Source organism: Poecilia reticulata, linkage group LG16 (genome assembly GCF_000633615.1).
Source record: "Poecilia reticulata strain Guanapo linkage group LG16, Guppy_female_1.0+MT, whole genome shotgun sequence".
NCBI lineage: Eukaryota > Metazoa > Chordata > Actinopteri > Cyprinodontiformes > Poeciliidae > Poecilia > Poecilia reticulata.
In genome coordinates, this window is record NC_024346.1 from 17,650,127 (window position 1) to 17,660,217 (window position 10,091).

Sequence of the window (10,091 nt, forward strand, 5' to 3'; positions counted from 1 at the left end):
TATATATATATTCAACCAGGTGAGTTATTAGGACCCAATCTTGATTTACAATAAACCCAAATATGTTGTGTGGTTTTGAGTAAGAATGGTAAAATTTGATCGTTACGTTGAATGATTTTTTTTACTGATTGTATAATGTACGAGTCGTACTTGAATGCACCATGAGGTTTCCTTTCGTGGCCGTAAAATACAGTGTACGAGCGCAGCGGTTGTCATGGCAGGACACAAACTTGCAAGAAAACGCATCTAAACTGGAACTCGATCGGACTCAACACCGGAAATGGTGCTTGTCACGTGACTTCGTTGACGTTTTTTTTTTTTTGTGGGTATCTACAACCCATCATCGTCGTCCTTATCATCGGCTCGCCATAACAGTATTTTCTGTTTTTCTCCGTTACATTATTGTTTTATCTCCAGTTTTTCTTCGCATCTGTCATCCTCTTCTCCCGATCTAAAGCAAGGATGACCACCGAGAAGGCCGATTACACTCCCGTGGAGGTGGGCACCTCTCAGCCTCCTGTCCTCGATCAGCCTAATTTTCCTGCCGCGTTTGGCGTCACTGTACCGGGCCCGGAGGTGCACGGCGGGGCCATCCTTGCACCTGGGCCGTACCCTCCTCCACCGGTCGCCTTCGCCCCGGTCATCCCCGGAGCCTACGGGATGACAGTGAAGCCACAAGATGGAAGCTCAGGTTATGTCAACCCCAATTACCCAGGTTATCCAGAACATGCCCCGCCGTATTCTCCACCTGCCCCGGGCTTTGTTGACAGCTATAGTGGTGGTGAGTGTTTCTACACCTTTAGTTACACTGAATGCCAATCAATTATATATTTTTATTTTATTATTATTATTTTTGTGTCGTTTTAGGTAATCCTTACCTCAGCGAGGAAGCTCCTCCACCCTTCAATGAGAATCAAGACTTTGATTTTGGATTAGACAACAAGAGCATAAGAAGGGCCTTTATTAGAAAGGTAAGACAATGAGATAAAACTAATGTTAAATCAGAAACCTTAAACCAGATAGTCTTTTCCTTCCAACACTAAATATTATGGATGATTCAGTTGTGCTTTTTCAGTTTATTTAAACCCAAACCAACATTTCAATGGTCAGGATTAGTTTGCTCTTGTTTGCACTACCAAGCACCTTTTGACCACACAAGTCTTGTCACTTTCCACCCTCAGTTCTCTGTTGTGTAAATGGAAGGCATTGTCATATTTTCTGTGTTTATTCGTCAGACATTTTCCCGCGGCGGACAGCTTTTTGTCATTTCTCTGCTTTTTATTTCAACAGATTGATGTGGTAATGTAAAATAGATATGAGTTGGTTGCACAGTCGAGGTTAAAAAGTAACCGTTTCAAAGCTCTTCCAATTTTCCATTGTAGCATTTTTCTGGTTTAAAGCCCATTTGATGTGATATCAATAAAAGTAAAGACTACCTCTCCCACATGCTACTGTGCACTGATTGTCAGCTGGGTGAGAATAAAACCAAGAAATACAAGAAAGATTATTTTAGCTGTTTGGAAAGACTGACGTAGACAATCATTGTGTGTAAATTAAAGGAGAGAATCACTCTTAATAATGTGGCTATAGTTAGCAAACTGCGCACAACATGTCTACTTAAAAGCAGTGTATTCATTTTGAAAAATGTATTCTAGTGCTGCTGGATATTATGAAAATATGCAGCTATGGCATCATTGTGGAATATTGCAATGACAAAGTTGATTGTAATTCTGCCTCGGTTCCCTAGCTGACTGTCTCTTCTTGTTTTTCCCCGCCAGGTGTACTTGGTGTTGACCGCTCAGCTCATGGTGACATTCGGATTCGTGGCCGTTTTCACCTTTGTGAAAGAAGTGAAGTTCTTTGTTATAGAAAACGTCTGGACGTACTTCTTGTCCTACGGAGTGTTTTTGGCGTCGGTTTTGGTGATCAGCTGCTGCGGAGACTTCCGCCGACGACATCCCTGGAATCTGGTGGCGTTGGTAAGAAACTGGTTTTCACAATAGGAAACGCATGAGGACTAGGAGAAGGCTTCAGCACAGGAAATTGCGTGGCGTTTCGTGATGATTTTAGTTCTGCTTCTGCCATCTGGGGGGGAGGTGGGGAGTACAAGTTGCAGGTGGAGTTGACGTCTTCATAAGAGATTAGTTTAGGCCATAATCTAATGAAATGATAGATGAAGCAGTATTTCTATTGTACTCCTAAAATGATGTCTGGATCAGTGCTGATGCGCTGCTTTTGTCTCATTTCCAGTCCATCCTTACTCTGAGCATGTCCTACATGGTGGGTACCATCGCCAGCTTCCACAAAACCGAGGCTGTGATCATGGCGGTGGGAATCACTGCCTTCGTCTGTTTTACGGTGGTCATTTTCTCCATGCAGGTTCGTATCCCTCAGCATCCCCACTCGCGAGTTACGGACTCTCTCAGAGAAATTGCGATATACTTACTGCTAATCTTGTTTGTGGCCCACAGACCAAGTATGACTTCACTTCCTGTTACGGCGTCCTTTTTGTTTGTTTGCTGGTCCTGATTCTCTTCAGCATCCTCTGTATCTTTCTGCAAAACAACATCCTGCAGATTGTCTACGCCGGACTGGGAGCTTTGCTCTTCACAGCAGTGAGTCCTTTTGTTTTCTCACACATTCGTACTAAATAAGATGCATCTAATCCTGTTTTATGGCTGTTTGGTGCTGCTGGTTAGCCAACCTTCTGCTGAAAGAAATCAGATTTTTTTTTTCCTATTTAATGTTACGACGTTTTGATTGTAAAACATGAGTCAGCCATTCGCCGATCATTTCAGAACAGATGGCTTTTTTTTTTTTTTTACGTTTGTGCATTCATCTTTAACTTTAAATCCAAACATATCTCTAAATACTTTTAAAAACATTTTGTAAGCATAATTTGAGTAGATTATTTGAAGCAGTTGTTTAAAGTGTTTTCAGCTTCTAACCCAAAATAGCTGCTGCGGAGACCTGGAACTAAAAGCTGTGTATGGATTATTTTACTTCTGCAATGTTTCGTGCATTTGCAGTTTTTGTCTTTTTGGGAAATAAAACTGCCTTCATTCACTCACTGATGGATAAAGATCATTTCACCCATTCACCATTTTGGTTCTATGTGGTTTTGACCATTTTATTCCAAAAATTTGAGGGTGCCAAAAGGTCTACGGTGTTCTCTAATAAAGAAATGTACCGGTATGACTTACCGGTACATAAAAATATTTACTAGTAAGGAAATATTATTTATAGATATCTGCCAGCAGGAAGTGTCTCTTTCCACTTAATTTTTGTTTGATCAGAAGTCCTAATCTCTCACATTTTAAGAGTCAAATAGACTAAAATGTGTGGAATAAAATGCTTCAGGATTAAAACATTTCTTTGTTTTGAGGTTTTGGTTGCACCTTTACCAAGGACGCAAAGAAGTCTGGAGACTGTGCTTTACGTTTTCTACTTTGAATTTCAGTTTTTTCTTTCTTATTTCCCTAATCTGTTCACTCAATATGGAACATATAAAACTGTCAGACTAAAACCTCAGAAAGTTTTGATATTAGCTTTACAAGTCTGTGGCCACAACTTCTGTAATTATGTTGTCTGGCATGTTGCATTTTACGCAACAAATTGTGCAAAGACAGATTTTACTTTTAGTTTTTCATTGAATGTGTTTAGTTTCCCTTGGGAATAATAATATTAATATCTAGATTTTTCATCTGGCTCCGACTGACTAATGGGATCAAGAAACAAAGCAGACATCTACCCTGTCAACACAATTTTAATCTCAAAAATACTAGTATTTTCTGAATCTGTAATTACTTGTCACTTTCCAAATAATTTAAAGGTTATTAACACAGAAAATAACGGTGGGAGGCAAGGAAATACCAAAGTACATCCCCTAACCGGTTGGATAAGCTCCATGTTTAATATTAAGGGACTTCTGAAGGGAAATAGTTGCATTTGGTTTTATTTAAGGTTTCTAGTTTAAAAAAAACATCCCCATGGTCTATAATGCCTCCTTACAGAGGATCTGGACTCTGGGTTAGTTTTATACTAGCACTAATGTTTGACCGTGACATGTGTAACGCGCCAATTCAATCCTATGAAGCTTAGCGGAAATTGTCTGAGCTGTAAAGATAGAAGTGCCCATCTGTTAAATTGAATTCAGTTCAGTATTTATAAGTGTGGTAAACACGGACTGAACGGCTTCGGTCACTTCGCTGCCATTGCTAAAACTACAGGCAGACTACAATTCTAAAACTGCACAGAAAATCGATGTCATCACTTCTTCTGTTCTCTGATTGGCCCGGTAGAAATTCTGCCAGAAGAATCCAAGTCAGTGACAAAAAGCCCTGACAAACAATTTCATAAGTTATGTTCATTACCGTTCTACACAGTATATTTACATGTATAATTAGGTTTTTACATGTTTAGATGAGCTACATGAAAGCTTGTTTGACCGGCGTTGAACTTCCTTGTGCCTTTCAGTTCCTGGCTGTGGACACCCAGCTGCTGCTTGGCAACAAGGAGCTCGCTCTGAGCCCAGAGGAATACGTCTTTGCTGCTCTCAACCTGTACACAGACATCATCAACATCTTCCTCTACATCCTCGCTCTCGTCGGAAGAGCCCGAGGCTGAGCGGAGGGGAGTGTCCGACAGCGACTGAGGCGGAACATTGTTTGGAATTTGCATAAAGAAGCGAGTTTCCATAATCAAAGCTTCTGACTTGCTTTCTAGTGTGTATTTAACATATGGTTAAAGGCTGCTTTTGGTTCATCCAGTGTGAACGCTTCTCTTTAATTGATGCTGTCAGTAGTGTTTTGTTGATAACTGAAGTTTTCATTGTTAAACTTGTTTTAAAATTATATTTTTGTTTATGGGGAGATCTGATAAAAGCTCAGCTGGCGAGCATCTAATGACGCTTTCACATTTAAGGAGTGTAAATAGGTCGGTGTGCTTGATGCAGAGTTTTCCTCTGGTATGCCTGTATGATGTCTAAAATGATTTAGTCACCAACCAAAGACCATAAAAATCATAATCTATCAGATCAAGGTTGATGTTTTGCTGAAGCTGTAGGAATGCGAAGGGCTAAATTGGCAAAATTGTGAGAGCCGAGTCTCTGAGGCCACCCCTGCTAAAAAAAAAAAAACCTTGTTGGAAAAGTGACTACAAAGTGGTCGTTGTGATATATTTCTCTTCTGTCTTTTCGAAAGTACTGTTTGAAATTCTCTACTGTTTTCACTATGCTCTAAAGTCTTAAGTACTTTTGTAAACCTGATGTCTGTTCTTTATATGGAATAAAGTTTAAAAAATGCCTTCTACCAGAGTATGTAATCATGTTTAGATTCAAAATGTCCTTGGAGATTCAGCTGTGCTCTTGAGGAGTTGTGGGTGCTCAGCTCTGTGTCCTAGAGCCTCAGGATGAGTCTAGAACAAGCTGCTGCAGCCCTGCTGGTCAAAAACGATCAACTTAAGCGGGAGATTGAGCACCTGAGATATTTAGTGAACCTGCTCCAGGACAACCAGATGCTGACATCCAGGACGCACAGCAGCAGCGATTCCATACTGACGGACTTGACAGGTAAGTTTCCTCTTTTGCCGCCAGGTGGCAGTCTTGGTTTGTTCTATAATGGTTACAATCCCTAACGTTTTAATGTTTTATTTAAAATTGTAACAGCGTGGCTTGTTTGATGAGGTAATAATGGGACTGTAAATTGCAGCACTCATGTGGCTGATGCTATGAAGCATAATCTAAACTTTAAGGATTGACCGAAAAAAAAAAAATCTGTTTCTTAGCAACACAAAGTTTATTCTTTTTTTTTCCTAACACAAATTGTCCTGATTTTTTTTTTTGCAAATATTTAATTTACTATAAGATGGATGTTTAGATGGACACAGACAAACCAACAATTAACATTGAAACATATAACACAAAACATAGTTTATGGGCAACAACAGCTTTCATTTGTCAGAAAACAAGAACTTTTTTAAGGTTTTATGGTCATTATCAGGATTTTTGTACTCATAACATAACTTTTATTTTTAACAGAACTAAATATTTAGTTTGTTAAACTGTTTTATATCAATATGGAGGTGATTTTAAAGAGTATTTTTAAAAACTTAAGGCTTCTGTGCCTCGTTCTGTTCTAACACTTCATTGATATACATGTTCCCTTAATTAAAGATTGGGTTTTGCAGGACTCTTATTACTTGTAGATTTATTAAGACCCCCAACACTAAGGCAAATTAAACTGATAAACTTAGACAGTGTAGATCTAACCATGCCCACACATGCTTCTGTTTGAAAACGTGTCAAATTTGGGTTATTTCTTAACACCAGGATCTAAGCACTCGGACCAGTGGCACAGCAGCATTGAAGAGCAACAGTTCATGAGAGACCTCCATCAGAACAGACCCAACGTGAATTTCAGAACATCGTCTCCTGTCAACTTCAAATCCAACATGAATTTCAGAACATCGTCTCCTGTCAACTTCAAATCGTTCCTCCAAAGTTCTGTGCTGAAAAATGCTCAAGAGGCAGAAGAGCTTCAAAGCCAGGCTGATGTTCCTCCTTTTGCCTTAGGTCTCACCATTTACTGATTTTTAAAGCAATAATTATATAGTTTTTGCATTTAAAAAAAATAAAATAAAATTGATTTTCAGGTCATCCAAGGCTGCTTGGTGAGATTGCCTATCAGCTGGATAGGAGGATCCTGTCATATGTGTTCCAGGCTCATCAGAGGCTCTATGGTTTCATACTCCTCAACATACCACAGAGGATTGTCGAGGTAACGCCCGTCTCAGAGAGAAACCTGCAGCCTTCAAGGGAATTTCTTTTGATCCAAGTTCAGCTAAGAGTGAAAGTAAAAGGTTTTTATTTGGCTCAAGATCTTCCCAAATTTCACTACATTTTGAAAGTCAGCGCAGACTGAAAAATGGCCAAAGTAAACACCGAGTAGGAAGTAATAGATCTTCCTTCCTCTCTTGCAGGTGAGCACTCACCCTCTGACAGGGCATATGGACGAGGCGTATCAGCTCTATCTCTCCAACAGGTACACAGACCTCATGGAGTCGCTCGGCAAGCTGGGGTACAAATTAGCTCTCCACGCTCCGTTTTGTGAGTTTATTGTCAATTCGTATGGAATCCTAAAGGAGAGGCCGAGAAAAGGCAGCAGCAAATGGGCTGAGTACAACAATCCAGATTTTCTGATAAAGATGATAGAGAACATTGCCCCACGAAGACTGCAGAAAGACATGCTGCTGGTGCTCTCGTGCCTCTGCTACCTGTCAACAAAGGACAAGAAGCCCCTCCTTGCGTGGTAATCATCACCTGATCCTGTGAAAATTTTAACATTTCTGAAATAAATGGTGAGATGTGATAAATTGACATTGTAGCTTGCAGAATGAATACATTTGCCGCGCCACAAGCAGTTTGGCTTAAGTTGCACACAGAAGCACAGATACAACTACTATTGAAGAATTTCTTATGCACTGCAAACGTTTTCCCAACCTTCAAACTTTGCTGCATTTTGTCAAGTTACCACCACATACGATGATTTCAACACAAAATGGTGGATAATTTAAAGAAAAGAACTTTGAAAAAGTTTTTCCATGTTAAAATCTGAAAAGTGTGGCATGCCTTTGCATCCAGGTAACATTTTTCTCTAAATACAGCTGCAAATCTCAGGCCATCACATTGGACCTCTTGGTTTATGTGGAGGGCTGCAGTGTTGGCTAGTTTTTCACAGCTCCTACCGTGTTTTTTTTTTTTTTTGACAGGATTTGTTAGAAAAAGATATAAATACTTTTGCAGCACACTGTTGTCTTCAAGGCATACCATTTTTTAAACACATCTAAGTCCAGGCAACCTGCTTCTCCAGATGGCTTGTTTCTAACATTGATAAGAGAAGGACGTGGGGAAAAACACTTTTGTTATTGCTATATGTATGTGCTTTCTAAACTTTAAAAACAGATCTTTGAATGTAAACATGATATTTGCGAAGGTGACTTTCCCAAGAGTTCTCCATTTTGAAACTATTTATTTAGAAAGAAAAATTACGGAATAAGACTAACACTTGTTATTAAGAGTTTATTACAAGACATTAGAGACTTTTTTATTTTGGCATATATTTTCTATTTTTTTAGAAACTATATTGAAAGAGAAATGCAAAAAAGTGTTCAGTATTGTGCAAGATTTTGAGTGATACTTAGATAAAAAAAATATAGCTTATTTTTAGAATTAAAAAATGTTAATACTTGACTCTGCACATACAGTATTGGGTACAAAAATTTGTTTTTGGCTGCAATATATTTCTTGCCAGAAGTTTAAAGAAATTGAATAAAAGACAAGAAGTGTGACAATTGACAGATTGCACGTTAAAGAATAAGAATAGTTTTACGTTGACTTGATGGAAAGTGGTTTACTTTAAGTATATAAACTCATTCCAAAAACAAAGCTGTATGTTTATATTGAAATTTAAATATACAACGTTGTACATTTAAATTCAAATTTGAACATTTTAATTCAAATTAATGTGAATTAAAATGGTTCAGTGCAAAAATAAATAAAAACTGAAAAAATATATAGTTTTAAAATAAAGTTGCATAATGCCAAACGTGTAAATTCCTTTCTTTAGATGTAAAATCAACCTGTATTCATAGATTTAGGAAGTAAAGAATAGAAATGCAAAACGTCGTACAATACGTTTGTGAAGCAGAACCATGTTTCATTTGACACAAATAAATATCAATATAAGAGGAATATGATGAGAAACTGCCAGTTAGACGCTGAAAGGTTCACCTGAGCAGTTTCAGAAATGTTTTAGTATCCAGAGGAAACCAGCAAACTACAACTTTCTGTCATATTTTTAGAAATTAATAGAACATAATATGTGCTATTGATTAAACATGGGCAAATTGCGTATTTGCTGACAAGCTTCGCATCCTTAAATATTAGTAAATACAAACAACCATTAGCGATATTAAATTAATCTGAAAAAAAATAGCACAGTTACATATTTTAATATATCTTAATAGGACATGAATTAAGGGAGTCAAGATAGCAAAAAGAGAAATAACAGAAACTAAAGAGCCTTGGGTTGATATCTGATTATTTTATGAACAGTGGAAAATGATGGGGTGTCCTGACTATCAGTGCTACCTCGTCAGATTTTCCTACTGTAGCACGGATGGATAGCTAAGTCTATCTGTCAGTGCTACGCGTCCAAAACTGCTACCGTCATGTTTACAAACAGAAAACTATAGCGGGTTATGTTAATGTTAAATATAATGGATAACATTATTTGAGTGACGGGACTGAAGTGGAAGCTTAGGAGTTATGCTTAGCTTAGCTTAGCATTGGAACAATTTATATAGATGATGAAATCACCTTTATTCAGACACCCTACCCATTAAAAATGAAAAGCTATACATGTAAGCAGTAATATTTTTATTAGAATATCCTACCTGTTAAAAAATATTTTAAATACAAAGGCGTTTGTAAGAACAAAACAAGGGGAAACAGCTTTTGATTGGAATTAAATTAAAGACAAATACAGATCACTGCAACTCTTTTATGTGCATTAATACATTGTATGACAGACTTTATTAAATGCAGTGCACAGTCCACAATGCGTCCACTGAACTGCGCAGGTCACTGAAATGATAGGATATGATTCATGTACACTAATATTACACGGTTATTACGGCTTCAATCCCAAATAGTATTACTATAAACATCTGTTTAGCAAAGTTTAATAATAAAAAGAGTGTAATTAAACTAAAATATTTTAAAATATAGGGACAAAATAGCCCAAAAAACAACGTATTTTGTCCTGATTAACCGCCAAACAATGACTTGTTTACAGAACGACTTCATTTATAAGCTGCCTGTCATGTAAACTAAAAACATGAAGCAAGACAGCAGCTTACTGAAAACCAGGTATAAAATAAATTAAATAAAGCTTACCGTAATCTGCCATGAAATAAAACACATGAAACAAAACTTCCACAGGTAGGACGCATTTATAAGAAATCTGCTGAGCCAGCAGTATGTGACATAGCGTGTCCTGTGGCGCATCACCACATGTGCGCCACAGGACACA

The 10,091-nt window shown here is 37.9% G+C and overlaps 2 protein-coding genes across 4 annotated transcripts in view; both read left to right on the forward strand.

Moving 5' to 3' along the window:
* The window catches only part of grinab (glutamate receptor, ionotropic, N-methyl D-aspartate-associated protein 1b (glutamate binding)), a 7,533-nt gene extending 2,226 nt beyond the window's left edge, over positions 1 to 5,307 (forward strand). The window contains exons 2-7 of one of the 2 annotated variants that reach the window (XM_008432531.2): positions 418 to 781; positions 868 to 971; positions 1,779 to 1,979; positions 2,251 to 2,379; positions 2,472 to 2,615; positions 4,477 to 5,307. In XM_008432531.2, coding sequence (XP_008430753.1) covers positions 463 to 781; positions 868 to 971; positions 1,779 to 1,979; positions 2,251 to 2,379; positions 2,472 to 2,615; positions 4,477 to 4,626 — 1,047 coding nt within the window. In that variant the 5' untranslated portion in view covers positions 418 to 462 and the 3' untranslated portion in view covers positions 4,627 to 5,307. Of the gene's footprint in view, positions 1 to 304; positions 782 to 867; positions 972 to 1,778; positions 1,980 to 2,250; positions 2,380 to 2,471; positions 2,616 to 4,476 lie in introns of those variants that run through there. The other variant, XM_017309707.1, reaches the window with a different exon arrangement.
* A 26-nt stretch (positions 5,308 to 5,333) lies between these two features.
* Positions 5,334 to 7,375, forward strand: LOC103478590 (speriolin-like protein). 2 transcript variants are annotated; one of them, XM_008432528.2, is made up of 4 exons: positions 5,334 to 5,569; positions 6,329 to 6,571; positions 6,652 to 6,776; positions 6,979 to 7,375. In XM_008432528.2, the coding sequence occupies exons 1-4, from the start codon at positions 5,410 to 5,412 to the stop codon at positions 7,309 to 7,311; spliced, it is 861 nt and encodes a 286-aa protein (XP_008430750.1). In that variant the 5' UTR covers positions 5,334 to 5,409; the 3' UTR covers positions 7,312 to 7,375. The 2 variants fall into 2 exon arrangements, with proteins under 2 accessions (XP_008430750.1, XP_008430751.1); XM_008432529.2 differs by having other exon boundaries at positions 6,652 to 6,858; positions 6,979 to 7,196.
* The last annotated feature ends 2,716 nt before the right edge of the window (positions 7,376 to 10,091 follow it).